This window comes from Lepidochelys kempii, chromosome 20 (genome assembly GCF_965140265.1).
Source record: "Lepidochelys kempii isolate rLepKem1 chromosome 20, rLepKem1.hap2, whole genome shotgun sequence".
Taxonomy (NCBI): Eukaryota; Metazoa; Chordata; order Testudines; family Cheloniidae; genus Lepidochelys; species Lepidochelys kempii.
Genome location: NC_133275.1, coordinates 4603221 through 4626074, shown reverse-complemented (window position 1 = coordinate 4626074; position 22854 = coordinate 4603221). Strand labels below are relative to the sequence as shown.

Below are 22854 nucleotides of genomic sequence, written 5' to 3'. Positions count from 1 at the left end.
AGATAGATAGATAGATAGTCAGACAGATAGCTGTGTATGGGGATAGATAGATAGATAGATAGATAGTCAGACAGATAGCTGTGTATGGGGATAGATAGATAGATAGATAGATAGATAGATAGATAGATAGATAGATAGATAGATAGATAGATAGATAGATAGATAGATAGATAGATAGATAGATAGATAGATAGATAGATAGATAGATAGATAGATAGATAGATAGATAGATAGATAGATAGATAGATAGATAGATAGATAGATAGATAGATAGATAGATAGATAGATAGATAGATAGATAGATAGATAGATAGATAGATAGATAGATAGATAGATAGATATTCAGACCTGGATCCAAACTTCAAAGTTTGAGGAAGTTCAAGATTGAGACAAGCTGTTCAGACCTATCTCTAATTCCCCCAAAACACCACTTCCTTATTTTCCCATCCCCGCTGAAAAGGCCAGTGGAGGCGAAGAGAGGGGAGAAAGGAATGAGTGACACAGGAAGAGGGACCGTAGTAAAAGGAAAGGAATAACGCAGCTCAGCTTTGTGTTTTTAATGGCATCTCTCGAAGCTAATTTATGAGCACCTGAAATGGGCACATGCCACATTCGCAAGTTAATAGAGGGGGCAGGATCTGAAGCCAGATACAGCTGGAAAAAAAGCATCATGTTTCCAAAGACCCTGACCCCACCTCCTGCAGCAGCAGATCCCTGGATTTGCTGCACACAGACATATATAGATAGATATCTCACACACCAGCACCTTTGCAGGCAGCAGCCACAGCAGCAGCAATCAGGCAGCTGTTAGGGTCGTTCCTGGCAAACCCCATGATGTGGGAGCTCCGTTCCGTAGCCTTCACCCGGGCTGTCTTTGCTGAGTTTCTGGCCACGCTGCTCTTCATCTTCTTTGGCCTGGGCTCTGCCCTCAGCTGGCCTTTGGCCCCCCCAGACGTCCTGCAGATCTCGCTGGCTTTCGGCTTGGCCATCGCCACACTGGTCCAGGCCCTGGGGCACATCAGCGGGGCGCACATCAACCCAGCAGTGACAGTGGCGTGCCTGGTGGGCTCTCACATCTCCTTCCTCAGAGCTGTCTTCTACATGGCGGCGCAGCTTCTGGGGGCAGTCGCCGGGGCAGCTCTCCTGTACGAGCTCACCCCGCCGAACATCCGGGGACACTTGGCCGCCAACAGGGTAAGGATTCTACCAGCGCAGGAGCTCTCAGGGGGACAGGAGTGATGGATGGGTAGGGCTTTTGGGGAAACGAAGGCAAGTCAAGCGAGGTCACGTATAGCTGGGAATAGAACCCTGGAGTCCTGCCTCCCAGACCCCCCTTGCTCTGACCTGCCTCCCTCCTTCTGCTGGGAATGAACCCAGGTGTCCTGACACCCAGTACTGCGTTCCAACTATTAAACCGTGCTTCCTTCTAGCTGTGGGAATAGAACTTGGAGGTCCTGGCTCCCAATTCCCCCCACTCTAAGCATTCCCCAGTGCGGCCTATGAGACCAACCAACAGGAGTCAGGAAATTCACAGCCAAGCTGCCATTTTGACATAAGAGATGTTGCAGAGTTCCTGGCTCTGCCATGCTTAACCCTTCTCTGGGAGCATATTCCACCACCTCTACAATATCCTTGTTGGTGTGGGACTATGTAGTCTGTCTCCTTGCCACGTTAGGTCTTGCCAGTATTTCCAGGATGCTGCTTCCACACCAGGCACCCGGACATCAGAGCTGGTACGACGGGTTTTTTTAAATACAATCGCTGCTTCGCATCAGATAATGCCACTCAATGCTTTACTTTCAAAGGCTGGTAGCGGACCCACCTGGTTAATCACAAGTCCCGGTAGAGACCCCTGCCCTGGCAGTGCCACCTCGCGGCCTCACCTTCCCTGGTCTGTAGCAAGTTAGAAGGATTTGACTCTGGTTTCGTACACTGTGCAACATCAAATTGCAGGGAGACATTTAACGCTCTGACTTACAGGCAGAAAAACAAGGGAACTTGGGGAGTTGTACCTAGAAACCCCAGCTGATGCCCTGTCATTAACACACCGGCTCCGGATTCTCCACTGCCTTGCATTTTGTGCCATCATTGACACCTGGGAAAAGGGTGGGGTAGGGAGGTTAAGCAGCTACAAAATCAGAACATGAGCATTATGAATCCACTTTGCAAGGTGTAAATGACACCAGGTTGCAAGCCAGTGGAGAATCTGGTCCCATGCTGACCTAGGAAGACAAGAAAAGCATCTATAACAGCACTGCCAAGTCTCATAATTTGATCGCGAGTCTTGAGCGATTTGGTGTCTTTCTTAAATCCCCAGCTCCTGGAGTCATATGATTTTGAGACAGGCAGTTTTTATTTTTAAAACTTGTAAGTTTCCAGCCTTGATGGCTGCAAAGAAAAGTTTGAAAATGACCCTAGGGTATCCTAAAAGTTCAAAAACTAAAAGGCTACAAAAAAGAACCCCAAATATATTAATAGTTTTAAATCTCATGATTTTTGGAGGCCTGACTTGTGTCTTTTAATGCTTGGGGTTGGTAATACTGCTGTTAACTCCAGCATTCTCATTATGTGGGCTCTCCTTTACCATGCCCCTAATAACAAAAACATTATGGGTCAGGTTCTCGGTTATGTAAACTAGCCTGATATCTCTGGACCAGATTCTCATCCAAATCATCCAAAGCACAGGACTTGGTGGTGACAGGGGACTTCAACTACCCAGACATCTGTTGGGAAAATAACACAGCTGGGCATAGATTTTCCAACAAGTTCTTGGACTGTATTGGAGACCATTTTTTTATTTCAGAAGGTAGAGAAAGCCACTAGGAAAGAGGCTCTTCTAGATTTGAGTTTGGCAAATGGGGAACAACTGGTTGAGAATTTGAAAGTGGAAGGCAGCTTGGGTGAAAGTGTTCATGCAGTGGCAGAGTTCATGCTTCTAAGGAATGGGAGGAGGGAAAAGAGCAGAATAAAGATAATGGATTTCAAGAAGGCAGATTTAAGCAAACGGTTGATGGGTAAGATCCCTTGGGAAGCAAGTCTAAGGGGAAAAACAGCTCAAGAGAGTTGGCAGTTTTTCAAAGAGACATTACTAAGGGCACAAAAGCAAACTATCCCACTGCACAGGAAGGATAGGAAGTATGGCAAGAGACCACCCTGGCTTAACCAGGAGATCTTCAATGATCTGAAACTCAAACAAGTATCCTACAAAAAGTGGAAATTAGGTCAAATTTTGAAGGATGAATATAAACAAACAACACAAGTATGTAGGGACAAAATTAGAAAGTCCAAGGCACGAAACTAAATCAAACTAGCTAGAGACATAAAGGGTAACAAGAAAACATTCTACAAATACATTAGAAGCAAGAGGAAGACCAAGGACAGAGTAAACCCGTTACTCAATGGGAGCTGGGGGGACAGCAACAGAAAATGTGGAAATGGCAGAAGTGCTAAATGACTTTTTTGTTTCAGTTTTCACCAAAAAGTTTAGTAGTAATTGGACATCTAACATAGTGAATGCCAGTGAAAATGAGGTTGGCTCAGAGGCTAAAATAGGGAAAGAACAAGTTAAAAATTAGACAAATTTTCAAGTCACCAGGATGAAGCACATCCTAGCATTCTCAAGGAGCTGACTGAGGAGAGATCTGAGCCATTAGCGATTATCTTCTAAAAGTCATGGCAGACTGGTACGATTCCAGAGGATTGGAAAAGGGCAAATATAGTGCCCATCTAAGGACAACCCAGGGAATTACACACCAGTCAGCTTAACCTCAGTACCCAGAAAGATAATGGAGCAAATAATTAAGCAATCGATGTGCAGACACTTAGAAAATAAGAAGGTGATAAGTAACAGTCAGCATGGATTTGTCAAGAACAAATCATGTCAAACCAACCTACTTGCTTTCTTTGACAAGATAACAAGTCTTGTGGATGTGGGGAAGCAGTCGCTGTGGTATATCTTGATTTTGTAAGGCTTTTGATAGTGTCTGGCATACCCGTCTCATAAACAAACTAGGGAAATACAATCTAGATGGAGCTACTATAAGGTGGGTGCAAAACTGGTTGGAAAACTGTTCCCAGAGAGTAATCAGTGGTTCACAATCAAGCTGGAAGGGCATATCAAGTGGCGTCGTGCAAAAGTTAGTTCTGTGTCTGGTTCTGTTCAATATCTTCATCAGTGATTTAGATAATGGCATAGAGAGTACACTTATAAAGTTTGTGGACGATAACAAGCTGAGAGAGGTTGCAAGTGCTTTGGAGAATAGAATTAAAAGTCAAAATGATCTGGACAAACTGGAGAAATGGTCTGAAGCAGGGATCGGTAACCTTTAGCATGTGGCCCGTCAGGGTAAGCTCCTTGCGGGCTGGGATGGTTTGTTTACCTGCCACTTATCATAGAATCATAGAATATTCTGGGACCTAGTCCAACCCGCTGCTCAAAGCAGGACCAATCCCAACTAAATTATCCCAGCCAGGGCTTTGTCAAGACTGCCTTAAAAACTTCAAAGGAAGGAGATTCCACCACCTCCCTAGGTAATGCATTCCAGTGCTTCACCACCCTCCTAGTGAAAAAGTTTTTCCTAATAGCCAATCTAAACCTCCCCCACTGCACCTTGAGACCATTACTCCTCGTTCTGTCATCTGCTACCACTGAGAACAGTCTAGAGCCATCCTCTTTGGAACCCCCTTTCAGGTAGCTGAAAGCAGCTATCAAATCCCCCCTCATTCTTCTCTTCTGCAGACTAAATAATCCCAGTTCCCTCAGCCGCTCCTCATATGACATGTGCTCCAGCCCCCTAATCATTTTTGTTGCCCTCCACTGGACATTTTCCAATTTTTTCACATCCTTCTTGTAGTGTGGGGCCCAAAACTGGACACAGTACTCCAGATGAGGCCTCACCAATGTTGAATAGAGGGGAACGATCATGTCCCTCGATCTGCTGGCAATGCCCCTACTTATGCATCCCAAAATGCCATTGGCCTTCTTGGCAACAACGGCACACTGTTGACTCATATCCAGCTTCTCAGCCACTGTAACCCCTAGGTCCTTTTCCGCAGAACTGCTGCCTATCCATTCAGTCCCTAGTCTGTAGCGGTGCATGGGATTCTTCCGTCCTAAGTGCAGGACCCTGCACTTGTCCTTCTTGAATCTCATCAGATTTCTTTTGGCCCAATCCTCTAATTTGTCTAGGTCCCTCTGTATCCTATCCCTACCCTCCAGCGTATCTACCTCTCCTCCCAGTTTAGTGTCATCTGCAAACTTGTTGAGGGTGCAATCTATGCCATCCTCCAGATCATTAATGAAGATATTGAACAAAACCAGCCCCAGGACCAATCTTTGGGGCACTCCGCTTGATACCAGCTGCCAACTAGACATGGACCCATTGATTACTACCCATTGAGCCCAACAATCTAGCCAGCTTTCTATCCACCTTATAGTCCATTCATCTAGCCCATATTTCTTTAACTTGCTGGCAAGAATACTGTGGGAGATTTCCGCGGGTTCGGCCGATCGCGGCTTTCACTGGCTGTGGTTCGCCATTCCAGGCCAATGGGGGCCGCAGGAAGTGGCGTGGGCTGAGGGATATAAATAGGATGAAATTCAATAAGGCCAAATGCAAAGTACTCCACTTAGGAAGGAACAATCAGTTGCACACCTACAAACTGGGAAATGACTGCCTAGGAAGGAGTACTGCGGAAAGGGATCGATCGGGGGGTCAAAGTGGATCACAAGCTAAATATGAAACAACAGTGTAATACTATTGCCAAAAAGCAAACTTCATTCTGGGCTGTATTAGCAGGAGTGTTGTAAGCAAGACACAAGAAGTAATTCTTCCGCTCTACTCCAGGCTGATTAGGGCTCAGCGGGAGTATTGTGTCCAGTTCTGGGTGCCACATTTAAGAAAAGAGATGGACAAATGGGAGAAAGTCCAGAGAAGAGCAACCAAAATGATTAAAGATCTAGAAAACATGACCTATGATGGAGACCAGAGTTCAAGTACCTGTTCTGTCACCGATTTCCTGTGTGATAATAGATCAATCACATAGCCACTCTGCGCCTCAGTTTCCCCATATGTAAAGGGGGATAATAGCACACCTCTGCCTTACAGGGGAACTGTGAGGATAAATACCTTAAAGACTTTGGATAGTACAATAATGGAGGGACATACAAGTACCTTAAATAGATAGTAGCCTTTGTACAAGTCTTTAAATCGTGATTTGAGGACTTCAGTAACTCAGCCAGAGGTTCGGGGTCTATTACAGCAGTGGGTGGGCGAGGTTCTGTGGCCTGCGATGTGCAGGATTCAGACTAGATGATCATGATGGTCCCTTCTGACCTTAAAGTCTATGCAGGTGTGAATGATTACTCAAAGGCAAGGACAAGTAGCATCAGGCCCTGTATTTTTCAAGTGATCTAGCAATTTGAATCAAATCCAGGTCAGGACCGACAGAAAGCTAACAGCATCTCTCAGCTGTTGTCACGCGTAGGAATAGTGTACTATCCCTTTAAATAGTTCGTGTGCCCTCTGGTAGCGCTCACCGTGTTTATGCGATGAAATCAGCAGAGCAGCAAGGATGCATAGAGCTAGGCTTTGCACATCTGAAAGGACCACAGTACTGAGCTCCCCTCCAGGTCAGTGAGCAAGGTAGGAAAAGCCTACACAGTCCCGCTGCTCCTTGCATGTACCTGTCCTGGGCACAGACAGATGCCTGCCGTTCCAGAGCTCTATCACTCTCCCCCCAGGATGCAACATATGTGACATATAGAGCTCCTCACGCTACACAGGGAGGTGAAAGGATCAGCTCTGGTTTGTAAATAACACAGTATTGCCAGGCCCAAATGCTCACAAATCATGAGTCATGCGCACCAAAAATCCTGAGATTGGCTTTAAAATCATGAAATTACGTCAAAATACTAGATTTGCTGCTCTTTTTATTTGGCCTCTGCTTTTTGAGCCTTTGGGATGAACTGGGGTCACATTTTGAAGCTAGAAACTTACTTTTTCATGAAGAACAAAGGCTGAAATCATCACTTGATTCCAGGAGCTGGGGCTTTAAGGAAAACAATAATTATCATGAGACTCATGACAAACTCATGAGAGTTGGCAACGCTGGACTAAAAGGCTAAAGAGGGGGGCTAGCTTCTCTTCTCAGGCCTTGTCTACACCCAAAAGTTCACTGCTTTAACTGAACCGACATAGCGAAAACAGTGCAACCTGCCCCAGTGTGAATGCAGTTATGCCAATATAAAAATCCTCATATCTGTATGACTCATTCCTGTAAGGGAGGAGGAATAAGGTATGCTGGAATAAAGCACTTTTAGACCTGTAGAACTGCCTCGACAGTAGGAGCTGTACCAGTATGACTAGGAATCACATTCCCGAAATGACTGCACAAAGTCTGCACTGCAATTAGAGGTGTGATTTAATTTGCCGCACTTGTAGATAGACATCCCTAGTCTGGATATAGCTCGTGCCCCTAACAATAGCTGAGAACCCAGCTCACCAGATTTTGCAAAGGGACTGCTCAGTGCAACAAAAACCAGTCGACTCACAGGACCACAGGCAGGAAACTTGTTTCTTTGTTTTTAACTGCATCACAACAGAAGAGGGGGATGGGGAAAACTTCTCATGGACTAAACAGAAAGTAAGGGAGAAGTGGATCAGGGCTCCAACCCAGAGTACTGGGAGTAACCTAGTTAACCCTTTGATGACCACTTTACTACATCACTGCGATTGCTATTCTAGTGACTAGATCAAAGCTAGCTCAGCTGGGTCTGTGGTCACACCTCCGACAGCAGTGTGTAATCCAGGCTTCAGTAACGCCCGTGTAAATCCGGAGTTATGCAATCCCTGGCTTTATACCAGCGTAATGGAGATCAGAATGTAGGCCTTAACCTTCCTGGCCGGCAAAGAGGTGATACAGTGAGGGGGAAAAAAACTGCAGGTGGAATTTCTGGTTCTGTCTAAAACATCTAGATTTCAGTATTTAACAGTGCATGGCTCAGGCTCCAGCAGCGTAGCTGGACCATAGATAAGATCTCAGCCAACCCCAGAGCACCACTCGCACCGCAAATTGGTCAATTCACCAGCAACGTCCCATGGTACCGTCACTTACATTGGATTAAGGAAACACGAGCGGCCATTTATATTGCAAAACGTACACTGGAGATGTTCTCTCGAAGTGTGGTCAGATTAGGTTTAGTGCAATTGCTGAGCAGAGAAGTGACTGCTTGGAAAGGCTGACCTGGACACTGGTACATGCTAGGTACATACTGTGCGTGCGTGTGCACGAGAGAGAGAGAGAGAGAGAGCGCGCAAATCAGTGATTACCATTGTGAAAAATAAAACTCTCATTTCCCGACAATTGAACTTTTCAAAAACTGTCTCGGGTCACAAGTGACATGAATTTTGTGGGTCTCATTAGAGTCCTTGACGGCACACCTCCCAACTACTAGACATTTGGCAGGATCTCCTTAAAAGAGGCACAGCATGGGAATAGCACCGTACAAGAACAAGGAGACCGATACGGAAAGGCAGCAAACTCTTCAAAACCATGCACGGAAATACTCTTGCACACAATGCACAATGAGCCTGTGGAACTCATTGCCACAAGATAGTATTGAGACCAAAGAGTTTTGAAGGACTCAAAAAAACCTAGGTGGAGCCCTGACTCCGATCCACTCTGGCAGTTCCTATGTTCCTTACAAGTCAAGACAATATGTTGACAGAGATGGAAGGATCCAGACTAGGAGCACAAGTGAGGACTGAGATGCATTGACAAAGCTGGAGTGGAGGAAAGGCTGACAGAGCAGGGATTTTACAGAGCAGGATACAAGCGCATCAGCTGGGCTGTGTGGGGACCTGGGACTGCAGGGGGTGATGCTGGTAAAACCAAGGTGCCTTGGCAGAGCTGTGGAGCAGCTTACACAGCCTGTACTTACTCTGTACCTTCTCCAAGCCTTCCAGATGGAGGGACCAGGCAGGGTTTAGCAGGGAGATTCATAGAGTCCAAGGCCAGAAGGGACCATTTGTGATCATCTAATCTGACCTTCTGGATAACATAGGCCAGAGACCTTCCCTCAAAATATTTAAATCCGTCTTGATTTAAAAATGGCAGTGATGGAGAATCCCCCACAATCCTTGGTACATGGTTCCAGTGGGTTCATTACTCTCACCATTAAAAATGCATGCCTTCTTTCCCATCTGAATGGGGCTAGCATCAACTTTCAGCTCATGGATCGCGTTAGATCTTCCTCTGCTGGACGAAGAGCCCACGATTAAATATTTGCTCCCCGTGGAGATACTTGTAGACTGTGCAATCCAGTCCCCCCTTCACCTTCTCTTTGCAAGCTAAATAGATAGACTCAAAGCGCTCAGTCTCAATGTTTTCCAATCTTTTAATCATTCTCCTGGCTCTTCTCTGAACCCCTCAACATCCTTCTTGAATTGTGAGCGCCAGGGCTGGACACAGGATTCCAGCAGTGCTCCCGCCAATGCCAAATACAGAGGTAAAATAAACTCTCTTCTCATAGGCACCAGCTTCCTCTGGGCCCAGGGGGTGCTTAACCCCGGCTCCGCCCCCACCCCCGCCCCCACCCAACCCCTTCCCCCAAGCCCCCTGTCCTGCCTCTTCCCGCCCCCGCTCTGCCCCAAGCCCTGCCCCACCCAACCTTTCTCCCAAGTCCCCGCCTCTTCCTGCCCCTGCACAGTCTCTTCCCCGCCTTTTCCAGCCCCCTCCCCCGAGCACACCCCATCCCCGCTCCTCCGCTTCCTCCCAGAGCCCCCTGCATGCCGCGAAACAGCTGATTGTTGTGAGTCACAGCTGATTGTTGTGAGTCGGAGGCAGGGAGAGGAGTTGATCGGCAGGGTTGCTGGCGGCCGGGAGGCGCTGGGGGCAAAAGGGGGAAGCTGGCTGCCAGTGGGTGCTAATTTTTTCCCATGGGTGCTCCAGCCCTGTCTCTATGGCGCCTCTTCTACTCAAGATTCCCCTGTCTGTGATTCCTAGGATGGTAATAGCCCTTTTTGGCCACAAATGTCACACGAGGAGCTCGGACACAGCTGATTCCCCACCATGACCCCCAAATCTTTTTCAGAGTCACTGCTTCCGAGGACAGAGCTCCCCTGCCCTGTAAGTCTGGCCTGCATGCTTTGCTCCCAGATGTCTTCATTTACATTCAGCCCTATTAAAACGCATATGGTTTTCTTTTGTGCCCAGTTCACCAAGCCATCGACCTGTTCCTCTTCCTAAAGCACCGGGGAAGGGCGCACGCTCATTACTGAGAAGCTGCTTTCCTCTCGTTTCAGCTACACAACGACACGACTCCAGGCCAGGCTGTCACCGTCGAGCTGTTCCTCACCTTCCAGCTGGTCCTGTGCATTTTTGCTTCCACCGATGACCAGAGAAGCGATAATGTCGGCTCTCCGGCCTTGTCCATCGGCCTTTCTGTCGCTGTGGGTCACTTGCTGGGGGTGCGTCACAATGGCCTGGCTTTTGCATTTTAGAGCCATGACACAAGCATGCCCATGTCCCAGATAGTTTCACTAGGTGGGGTGCTCTACCAAGCAGAGGAAGAATGGTCCAGTGGCTAGGGTGTCAGCTTGGGATTTGTAAGAGCTGGTTTTGATTCCTTGCTCTGCAACAGCTTTCCTGTGTGACCTTAGGCAAGTCACTTAGCCTCTCTGTGCCTTCCCAAAGGGGAAGAGTAGCAATTCCCTGCCCTCAGGGGTGTTGTGAGGCTAAGTCAGTTAATGGTTGTGAGGTGCTGAGGTACGACAGTAATGGAGAACATTCTGTGTTTGCCCAGTCCCTAGCACAATGCGGTCATGTGCATGGCTCCAAAGCACTATGGTAACACTACAAATAATAAATACCCAACATAGATCGCTCCAGCCCCAGACTCCCCAAACTAGAGATGCAGCAGAGACTAGTATGCAGATTCCCTCCACGGATCTTGAAGCCCTTTGCAAACATGAATGACCCCCTTTTGGATCTAGGTCAGTATCATCTCCATATTACAGGGGAGGTAATTGAGGAGACTTGCCCAACACCTGTGTAGCTGAGCAGGCAACAATTCTGTGCTTTACCCATTAGACCGTGCTTTCCATAAGAGCTCCCAGAGCTGGAGGGAAATTCCCAGCTACTCAAGGCCCAGCCCCTTCCAGCAGGAGCAATGAGAGAATTTAGCTCATTTAACTAGCTATACAACTGGTTGGTGAAAGATGCCCGTCATTCTTTTCCTGCCTGGAGGACTGAATCATAGAATCATAGAATATCAGGGTTGAAAGGGACCTCAGGAGGTCATCTAGACTGACGCCCTGCTCAAAGCAGGACCAATCCCCAATTTTTGCCCTGATCCCTAAATGGCCCCCTCAAGGATTGAGCTCACAACTTTGGGTTTAGCAGGCCAATGCTCAAACCACTGAGCTATCCCTCCCCCCCAAGGCTTGCGCCAATGAACGAAGCATGCTAACAGCAGGCTAAGGCGTTTAAAGATAGTCTTGTTGCTGAAAGAGTTTGGTGGTTAATAATAACCGTGCCCCTTTTTCACCCCCACCCCCCAGATCCACTACACCGGCTGCTCTATGAACCCCGCCAGATCTTTCGCCCCAGCTGTGATAGTAGGAGACTTCAGCGCCCATTGGGTAAGAATTCAGCCCCCCGCATTCCTCATAGCTGCAGATCTGGGTGCAGTTTTGGCAGGACGAGCTGCCACGCATAGGGTTGCCAATTGTGGTTGGACGTATTCCTGGAAGTTTCATCACATGATGTAACCTTTAATGAAAGATAAATCTCTTATTCCAGGAGACCCAACTCTAGCCTAGGCACTGTGGTGTCGATATTTCTAGAACTCTCGAGAGTCAGCCTAGCTGCTGGCATTTTAACAGTGAGAAGGGTAATAATAATATTATCCAAACCAGGCTCTGGTTGCCACCTGGAAGAAAGATCTAGAGATTGGGAGCAATAGATACAGCAAACCATAGCCCGGAATTGCCTAACCAACTGGCTAAGTTGCAACAGGAAAAGGGTGTGTGGTTCATTCTATGTGAGTTGGCAGTAGGCACAAAACCTACCGAGACTTTAACTCTAGTTATTATCCAACTAATCTTTCCCGATTCTAGTCTGAACCAGCATGGTTCAATTTTTCCATCAGATGTGGTCGGCATCTGTTTGGAATCCAAGGTTTGTGTTCAGCGAACCAGAAAAGGGGTAGAGGAAGAGACGCTTTGCTCATTCTTGGCAAGTTTTAGCAAAAGTTCTGTGAGTTTGAGCGACTTCCTGGGTCAGAGGTCAGGCAACAGCCATCTTGAAAAATGTTTCTTTTGCATGTTGACCAGGAAAATGTGCCTGCCAAGAGCAGATTCAGAACTAGAGTCCTGGAACACATGGAAGCTGTGTTTTAGTTTTGCAGAACTGCATTGCTTCAGTCTGGGATTTTGCATAAATCAAACCGAGTTTGGTGGTCATCTCAGTCTCATTTTACCCAAATCACCAAGGTGATTAAGGTGACTAAATAAATAACACTGAAGTTATACTACTTAGCACTTATCTACTGATGCAATCTAATGAACATTCAAAGATCTCAAAGCACTTTATAAAGGTGGGTAATATCACTATCTCCATTCACCCAGATGGACAAACCAAGCCTCAGAGAGGGGAAGGGCCTTGCTTTAGATCAGAGAGCAATTTAATACTCGAACTGAGAAAAGAAAAGAAATCCTGCCTCCCTACTTTAACCACTAGACCACTTTCCCTTCCAGAACTGGGACCAGAACTCAGGAGTCCTGGTTCCCAGTCCCAGCCCTGATCTAACCACTGGTCCTCATTCCCCACAAAGGCTGGGAAGAAAACCCAAGAGTCACAATTCCCAATCTTCTATTCGCCCGGCTGAGCACAGAACCAAAGAGGTTAAATGCTCAGTAGTGTGTTCGAACCACAAGCCTGCACCACTTTCCAAAGTTTTGGTTTCATCACAATCCCTAAACCAGGTTTGGGCAATGGCTGCACTAGAGTTTAAGACGACATAAATTATGTCACTCCAGTGGTGTGAATTAGCCACTCCCCTGAGCAACATAATTTATGCCAATTTAAGCACCACACTGTGAGAAGTTGGGGGTGGATTAATTAAGTCAATGGGAGAGCTCTTTCCCACCGGTTTAGAGCAGCTACACAGAGAGTTTACAGCGGACTTAGATTTAGTGTTGCAAAAGCTCATTGGTTTGATCTTGGTTCCACAAAACCAACCACTAAAAAAGCCAGGGTTGTTTTCAGATCCATTTTATCAGAACCACCAGCGCTTTGGGGATGGTAGTTCAGACAAAAGGGTCTGTTTTGGGTCCAAAAAGCAGTGGAGATCAAGATGAAGCAAATATAGATGGATGGATGTGTCCCACTGGGATGAAAAGGTTATGGCCATGGGCCAATTTTGAGCCCCGTTGGTTCCCAAATGCAGAGAGAACTCAAGCTTAGGTGGCTAGAAGACCAGACTCAGATCCATAAATATCTGCTGTTCATCTCAAGTTCCAGATAAATTTCTGAGTCCTGTGGCTGATTCGGGAGCCTTATTTTTTCTCTCTCCATCTGCCCAGGTCTTCTGGCTGGGACCCTTGGCTGGTGCAGTGGTGGCCTCGCTGATCTACAATTATATTCTCTTCCCACACACAAAGACCCTATCAGAGAGACTCGCCATCTTCAAAGGCCTCGAGCCTGAGGAGGACTGGGAAGAGCGCGACGTTCACCGGAGGCAGTCGATGGAGCTGCACTCCCCACAGACTCTGCCAAGGGGGGTGACAGAGAAAGTCTAGCTAAGCCCCCATGGGCTTCAAAAGGAGCTAGCCATGTTCTCCGGCATCTCTTTTAGACCAGCACACGTTCGGACGAGTGACAAATGCACTTTCCCCACTTTCGCAGCAGAGTAAAGCGGCCAGAAGTTGCCCCAATGAGCCGTAAAAGGTTTGCTCCCATTGTTAGCTGTGCCCCATTCCCTGGGCAATTCACTTAACCTTCCCTATGCTCACCAGCTTTCCACCTTTACGGTCCGTCAACAACCCCTTGCCTGAACCAAACACCGGCTCTGCCTGCAGAACACACTGACCCCAGCGGCCTCAGGATGGCAACCCCAGGAGGCAGAACTCCTGGGCCCGATTCCTAGCTCTGCCACCAAATGTAATTTGGCACATCGCTTCTTTTCTCCATACCTCAGTTTCCCCATTTGTAGAAGGAGGGTAATACTACTTCCCACCTCACTGAGCTCTCGTGATGGATTAATATTTGCTGAGCACTTGAAAGCGCTATATATTAGCGTTGTTTTTATTACTGTTGCCATTTAATGGAGCAGGGTGATTGCTACCTATTCTGGTCCGCTCCCCCAGTGTCTCACACTTCTCTCACTGCAATGGCTGCTTGGACCCAGACTGGAGTGTGTCCCATGTAACGAGCAGCAAGCGGCTCATCATCCATCCTATCAGGAGAGCTTTGATAAACTTCATCTGGCTGGTTCCTCCGGTGTGCCAGCTCCCATGTTTCTACAGAGAACGACAGCCCTTCTGTATTCCCCAGAGCCATCTCCCGGCTTGTTCCCTAGACATTTGCCTCCAAGTCTAATTCACTGTATGCCCAAGCTCCTCCTTATTCTTGTATTAAATTGTCACAGGCATCCTTGTGGCTCTTAAATCCCACCCCAGAGGTGGCTGCATTTCCCCCGGCAGGTAAAGCAGCGGTGCCCTAACCTGTTCTGTGTCAGGACTAAAAATATGGCCCCCTGTGCCCTAAGCCTCTTCTTCCAATCAGAATAGTTTTAAAACAAAAACAAAAAACTTGCCCTGTCTCTCTGTAGATTGAACTAAAGTGATAGAGTTCACTGATTTAAAATGTGATTTGAGTCAGGTCCAAACAATATCATTTAAATCACCAATTTTCTTTTCTTTTTTAAAAATATTTCTTATTGTAGTTACTTTCCTAAGGAAAACGTAATTCTTACTGGCTGACAGAAGAGCCCAAGGAACTTACCCAAAACTTATCCTCGCAATCAGCTGGCATAAATAATGACTGTATATATTTATTCAGATTCTTCATTTTTACATTCCAGTACTAACCAATGTCAATGACTGTTCTCTTTCTGCTATAGACATTTTAACTTATTGTTCATTGTGATTGTGAGTAAAGCTAAAATGAAATGGAACGGAGCCATGAAAATGATTTTTTTAAATATATTTGAATATTTGTTGTATTAATTTCAAATAAAGCACTTTAAATTTGCATTTACATGTCAAATCAATAAAATAAGAGACTCGCATTTATATAGTAGTTCATCCCAAAGTGCTTTACAAACTGGTTCTGCATTAGACCACATTCTGCTATCCTGACACAGAATAGTCATTTATGTCCTCAGAATGAGACCAGATGGTAAAAGTGGGTGTGTAATGATTACTCACCCACCACTGAAATGCAGCCACCTCTGGGGTAGAACGCAGCCCCCTTTCTATCACCAGCAACACATTGTAGCTTTTTTACTTGTTTTGGATGGTAAGACCGGACATATTAACCTTTTATCAACCCAGTCCACATCATCTAACTGGGGACACAAAATAAAGATCCGTCCCTTATCAGTACTCCAGTGTGTCACATTTTTATTACCCGCTTGTGACAATCAAATCTGATCTCTGCTACACCTGTAGGCCAAATTCTCAGCAGGCATCAACTGACCTACAGCAGTCAATGGAGCTACACCAGCTGACAGTCTGGCCAGTGACGTCAATGGATTCATGCTGATTTATGCCCTCTGGGGATCTGGCCCCTTGGCCCCAATGGCCCCTTGGCCCCAATTTACATCCGTTGAGAATCTAACCCTCTGACATCAAGGGAATGACACTAAATTACAACAACTGGGGTAATGGCTTATTTACTTTAACGTAAACCAATTTACACCAGCTGGGAAGCTGGTCCCATCCTCTCCAAGGTATTTAGGTGCCTAAGTCCCAAATGGGAGTTAGGTGCCTCAGTACCTCTGAGGAGCTGGGCAGCAGATCCTTCACTTCACTGGCGGGGCGGCAATTTACACCACTTCAGAATCCGGCTCCTTTGCTGCAATGGAGCTATACCAGTTTACACTAGCTGAGAATCTGCCCCGTTTACACCAGGGGAGTCGCTCCAGATTTACACTAATGTAACTCAGATCACACCTGGTGTCACAGGGATCAGATCTGCCTGAAGGAAACCCAGGACTAAGCCAAAGGAACCACACTTTGCAGCTGAGCTTCTGTTTCTAAATAGTTTTAACCGGGGTCAATAAAAGAGAAGGCATTGTTTTAATAAGCTGTTAATCACTTACAATAGATTGCTGTAGAATCCAGCAGGTCTATGGGGTTGCTTATTACCAACTATAACATCTGCTCCTGAGGCACTTAGAAGCATGAATAATGGTATGTCTGTAACATGTATTATTAACCCTTTATAAACCATATATCAATGGACCCTCAAAGCATGGCTGCCACATCAACAAGGAAAATGGAAATATTGCACGGGATAACCTCTTGCTCTCTCTGACTTGAGGTTTATCCTTTGAGTCCTGATGCTCCAGACCTCAGGCCCATTGTTTTATTGATGCCAGTGGAGAAGGGTGAAACGCTGGTACTATAGATATGCGAGATCCTATCATTTCAGAAATGCTCAGCCCCACTCTGCTCTGAGATGGCTCCAAGACACCAAAATGAACCTGTCCTTTTAGCCCCGAAAACAGCAACCTAGCCACCAGCATTATGCAGGTACTCAGCATCAGAGGGATGCCACAAAGGGTTTTTATTTTTCTCTTTCTTCCTCAATTATCATCTGGCTCACTTTGGCCATTACCCTGTGGCCACTGGATTAGCTGCCCATGGGGATCTCCCGCAGCACCCTACCATGCTTCCCATAGCTTGGTGCAAGCCGCCGCCTCATGGCTGCAGTCTCCGGAGAATAATATTAACACCACCTCGGCAGATTGCAAAGCACTTGACAAAAGTGGGCAATTTAATTATCCCCATTTTACAGATGGGGAAACTGAGGCACGGGGGGCATGATTTGCCCAAGGTTACCCACTGGCAGAGCTGGGACCAGAACCCAGCTCTAGGCCAGAGCACTAGCCACTAGGCCATGCTGCCTCTCATCTCATCAAGCAGGCACACAGCCTCTTTATTGTTTTGCCCCTTGGCTGGCGCTGAGTCGCTGCAACCTAAAAACCATCAGCCGTTTGGCGGGACGTTTGCCAACTCTCATAATTCTATTGTGGTCTCAGGATATTTCCTGCTGTTCTTAAACTCCCAGCTCCTGTATGTGTGTGATTAGGTGACAATATCAGCTCACATTTAAGAAAAAAACCTAAGTTTCTAACCTTCATAGCTGCAGAAAAAAATTAACTATTTTTGGATGTTTTCTACATTTTCAAATATATTGATTTCAGTGACTACACAAAATATAAAATGTGCAGTGCTCACTTCCTGTTATTTTTTATGACAAATATTTGCACTGTAAAAAAAGAAAAGGAGTACTTGTGGCACCTTAGAGACTAACCAATTTATTTGAGCAGTCTCTAAGGTGCCACAAGTACTCCTTTTCTTTTTGCGAATACAGACTAACACGGCTGTTACTCTGAAACTGTAAAAAAAGAAATAGGTTTTTCAATTCACCTCATAAGTACTGTCGTGCAATCTCTTTATCGTGAACGTGCACTACAGGGTGGGGAATTACCGGTAGAACCCCATAAATGTAAACAAACTTGTCTGTCTGAGATGGCTGAACAACAAATAGGACTGAGTGGACTTTCATAGAGGGTAGGTCCATCAATGGCTATTAGCCAGGATGGGCAGGGATGGTGTCCCTAGCCTCTGTTTGCCAGAGGCTGGGAATGGGCGACAGGATGGATCACTTGATGATGACCTGTTCTGTTCATTCCCCCTGAAGCACCTGGCACTGGCCACTGTCGGGAGACAGGATACTGGGCTAGATGGACCTTTGGTTTGACCCAGTCTGGCCATTCTTATGTTCTTATGACTTGTAGGCTCTAAAGGTTTACATTGTTTTATTTCTGAGTGCGGTTATGTAACAAAAACAAATCTGCATTTGTAAATTGCGCTTTCATGATAAAGTGATTGCATTACACTTACTTGTATGAGGTGAATTGAAAAAGACTATTTCTTTTGTTTACCTTGAGTATAGTGCAAATATGTGTAATCAAAAATAAGAATATAAAGTGAGCACCATCCAAGTTGTATTCCGCATTGCAAGTGAAATCAATATATTTGAAAATGTAGAAAAACATCCAAAATATTTATAAGGAGTTTAAACTCGTATTCTACTATTATTTAACAGTGTGATTAAAATAGCTATTAATCGCAATTAATTTTTTAAATTGCGGTAATTTGTTTTGAGTTAATCGCTTGAGTTAATTGCGATTAATTGGCATCGCTACTGTAACCCTTCTGCCAGTCAGAGTTGGCAGCAACAAGGGCTGGGTTCAATATCTAGGGGATCCATTCCAATAACACAATGGAAAACCGGCTCGAGCCCCCACCCAGTGACCTGGGACAAATATATACCACCCCCGCTGGGCACCTCCAAGAGGCGATACTTCCCCTCTCGCAAGCACAGAGTCTGAGTGTAGCAAAAAGCCTTTTAATAACAGAGAGAAACAATGTGGCATTATGTTGGGGAAACACCACCAACAGGATTCGTAACACAACCCATGAGCAAAAAAAAACCCACCCCAAGCAAATTGGGGCATGCCCCTTTCCCTTTGGTTCTTGAGTCCAGCAACCCCAGATCACCCAAAGTCCCAAAAGTCCAATGACCCAAAAGTCTCTGTCCCTGGTCAGAGTTCGAAAGTTTATCTGCAGAGCTTTACCTCCCAACCTGGGTGGAGATGGGACAGGAGTAAGAGGCACCTTACATGATCTGAAGCTGAACGCCCCACAGGCCTTCGCTCCGCTCCGCTCGCCGCCCCACGAACTGCTCCACCAGCCGGTCCACAAGGCACTCCAGCCGTCCCGCAAACTGCTCCACACTAGATCTTCAGGCTCCCCCACTACTTAACACAACGCTCAGTGATTTCAGCTCTTAGTAAATTTAGCTCTTTCATGATTTCAACTTGTAGTAGGGGAGCCTCAGGGCTGGTGCACCATGAGCCCAAAGTGAGCTCAGCAGCCTTTAACTAGACTTCTAATGAAATCAAAATTAGCTCTGATATTCCACAGTGGAGAGAGGAGGAAGTGCAATTAGCGTGTAAGGGACCCATGCCACCAAGTATTCATACTTGTCCCCAGCCTCTCTCAATTCACGGAGTTTTGGAACCCATGACCCTTGCCTAGAGAGTGCTACTTAGTTGATGGTGAGTCCCTCCATCATAACAAAAGGCCAAGTACAGTTCCAAGCACAGTTCCCATAATCAGAGTAATAACAATTTATTCTTCCTGCCCCAATAACAGAGACATTGGGGATCCCACAGCAGCCAAAGTAACCATTTGGGCAGCTATGGCCTCATTCTAGGCAGGGTGGGGTGCCTATGCAAATGAGATTGGCCCCTGAAGTTCTTTTCCACAACTTGCCACACCTCACCACCAGATGTCAGGGTGGAGCTCATCCTGACACTGCTTACACTACTATTAACCCCATTTTACAGAGGGGGAAACTGAGGCATGGGGTGGCTAAGGCTATGTCTACACTAGCACTTTTCTCGGTATAACGTATGTCACCCAGAGGTGTGAAAAAAACCACCCCTTTGAGCGACATAAGTTACACCGACAGACGCGCCAGTGTGGACAGCACTCGCCCACTGACATAGCTACTGCTGCTCGTTGGGGGTGGTTTAATTATGTTGATAGGAGCGCTCTCTCCCGTTGGCATAGAGAGGCTACAAGAGAGACCTGCATCAGTACAGCCGTGCCACTGTAAGGTCTCTAGTGTAGACATAGCCTAAGTGGCTCACCTGAAGTCCCAGAGGAAATCTGTGGTACACTAGGGACTTGAACCCAGCTCCCGCAAGAGCAAGTCAGCTGTCACAGCTACCTTGCATGGACCAGTTGTGCAAGGTGGGAAAATGGAGTCTGCTGCTTTTGCAAGATCCGTAGGGGAGATAAAAGAAGCCACGGGGACTTTCCTCCTAGTTTTCCACCCAGGGCCAGAATTACAAGTCCTCATTCCTCCCAGGTCTTTTCACTCCTTCCTAGCCGGCGCCCGGCCCTCACCAGCCACAGGGCCTACCAGCATATGTGTCAAGAGACTCTTGCCTCATTCACAGACAGCACTGCTGGTTGCTATCAAAGGCTGGCCTCCCGTGCTGGCTCTGCGCTCGGTGGCTGAATTTCCAGTCCAACAGGGACACGGGCTGGGGGAATCCACACGCAGAACCGGATTTTCTGGGACCCTGGGCATTCTGCAGAAAATAATGCATTTCGGCAGGGATCCTTTAGTGCTGGTGAAAGGTGCTAGACGGACAGTCCTGGAGGGAGAAGTTCTTTAATTATCCCCAGGGGGAGCGAAGCTTCGTGCGCACAATCGCCACTGCATCTGAGCACACTCAATACCTCCCTCTACTCCCCCATCAAAGTCGGTCATCCCGAATCCAGCAGGAAGAATTACTGGGGAATGAAGTTTGTTCAGCAAAGTGATCCATTCCTTCTGGGCCTTCTAAAGTCCACTGCATCTGGAAGCGAGCCTCCCAGCCTGGGCAGACAGACGTGTGCTAGCTTACTAAAAATAGACGTGCACAAGTTGCAGCTCAGGCTTTGGAGCCCGGGAGAGGGCTTGAAAAGCCGGGCTCCAGGCCAAGTTGCAACATCAAAGCAACATCTACACAGCTACAAAGCAACATCTATTTTTATCACGCTAGCGCAAGCCTTACTTACCTGTTCTGTTCATTCCCCCTGAAGCACCTGGCACTGGCCACTGTCGGGAGACAGGATACTGGGCTAGATGGACCTTTGGTTTGACCCAGTCTGGCCATTCTTATGTTCTTATGACTTGTAGGCTCTAAAGGTTTACATTGTTTTATTTCTGAGTGCGGTTATGTAACAAAAACAAATCTGCATTTGTAAATTGCGCTTTCATGATAAAGTGATTGCATTACACTTACTTGTATGAGGTGAATTGAAAAAGACTATTTCTTTTGTTTACCTTGAGTATAGTGCAAATATGTGTAATCAAAAATAAGAATATAAAGTGAGCACCATCCAAGTTGTATTCCGCATTGCAAGTGAAATCAATATATTTGAAAATGTAGAAAAACATCCAAAATATTTATAAGGAGTTTAAACTCGTATTCTACTATTATTTAACAGTGTGATTAAAATAGCTATTAATCGCAATTAATTTTTTAAATTGCGGTAATTTGTTTTGAGTTAATCGCTTGAGTTAATTGCGATTAATTGGCATCGCTACTGTAACCCTTCTGCCAGTCAGAGTTGGCAGCAACAAGGGCTGGGTTCAATATCTAGGGGATCCATTCCAATAACACAATGGAAAACCGGCTCGAGCCCCCACCCAGTGACCTGGGACAAATATATACCACCCCCGCTGGGCACCTCCAAGAGGCGATACTTCCCCTCTCGCAAGCACAGAGTCTGAGTGTAGCAAAAAGCCTTTTAATAACAGAGAGAAACAATGTGGCATTATGTTGGGGAAACACCACCAACAGGATTCGTAACACAACCCATGAGCAAAAAAAAACCCACCCCAAGCAAATTGGGGCATGCCCCTTTCCCTTTGGTTCTTGAGTCCAGCAACCCCAGATCACCCAAAGTCCCAAAAGTCCAATGACCCAAAAGTCTCTGTCCCTGGTCAGAGTTCGAAAGTTTATCTGCAGAGCTTTACCTCCCAACCTGGGTGGAGATGGGACAGGAGTAAGAGGCACCTTACATGATCTGAAGCTGAACGCCCCACAGGCCTTCGCTCCGCTCCGCTCGCCGCCCCACGAACTGCTCCACCAGCCGGTCCACAAGGCACTCCAGCCGTCCCGCAAACTGCTCCACACTAGATCTTCAGGCTCCCCCACTACTTAACACAACGCTCAGTGATTTCAGCTCTTAGTAAATTTAGCTCTTTCATGATTTCAACTTGTAGTAGGGGAGCCTCAGGGCTGGTGCACCATGAGCCCAAAGTGAGCTCAGCAGCCTTTAACTAGACTTCTAATGAAATCAAAATTAGCTCTGATATTCCACAGTGGAGAGAGGAGGAAGTGCAATTAGCGTGTAAGGGACCCATGCCACCAAGTATTCATACTTGTCCCCAGCCTCTCTCAATTCACGGAGTTTTGGAACCCATGACCCTTGCCTAGAGAGTGCTACTTAGTTGATGGTGAGTCCCTCCATCATAACAAAAGGCCAAGTACAGTTCCAAGCACAGTTCCCATAATCAGAGTAATAACAATTTATTCTTCCTGCCCCAATAACAGAGACATTGGGGATCCCACAGCAGCCAAAGTAACCATTTGGGCAGCTATGGCCTCATTCTAGGCAGGGTGGGGTGCCTATGCAAATGAGATTGGCCCCTGAAGTTCTTTTCCACAACTTGCCACACCTCACCACCAGATGTCAGGGTGGAGCTCATCCTGACACTGCTTACACTACTATTAACCCCATTTTACAGAGGGGGAAACTGAGGCATGGGGTGGCTAAGGCTATGTCTACACTAGCACTTTTCTCGGTATAACGTATGTCACCCAGAGGTGTGAAAAAAACCACCCCTTTGAGCGACATAAGTTACACCGACAGACGCGCCAGTGTGGACAGCACTCGCCCACTGACATAGCTACTGCTGCTCGTTGGGGGTGGTTTAATTATGTTGATAGGAGCGCTCTCTCCCGTTGGCATAGAGAGGCTACAAGAGAGA

General features: G+C 46.6%; 1 protein-coding gene across 2 annotated transcripts; it reads left to right on the top strand.

The window, feature by feature from the left end:
* Nucleotides 1-770: 770 nt before the first annotated feature.
* Nucleotides 771-15257, top strand: LOC140900886 (aquaporin-2-like). Of its 2 annotated transcripts, XM_073318811.1 has the most exons (4): nt 771-1194; nt 10305-10469; nt 11562-11642; nt 13587-15245. In XM_073318811.1, exons 1-4 carry the CDS (start codon nt 832-834, stop codon nt 13800-13802), a joined length of 825 nt encoding a protein of 274 aa, XP_073174912.1. In that variant the 5' UTR covers nt 771-831; the 3' UTR covers nt 13803-15245. The 2 variants fall into 2 exon arrangements, with proteins under 2 accessions (XP_073174912.1, XP_073174914.1); XM_073318813.1 differs by lacking the exon at nt 11562-11642 and having other exon boundaries at nt 13587-15257.
* The last annotated feature ends 7597 nt before the right edge of the window (nt 15258-22854 follow it).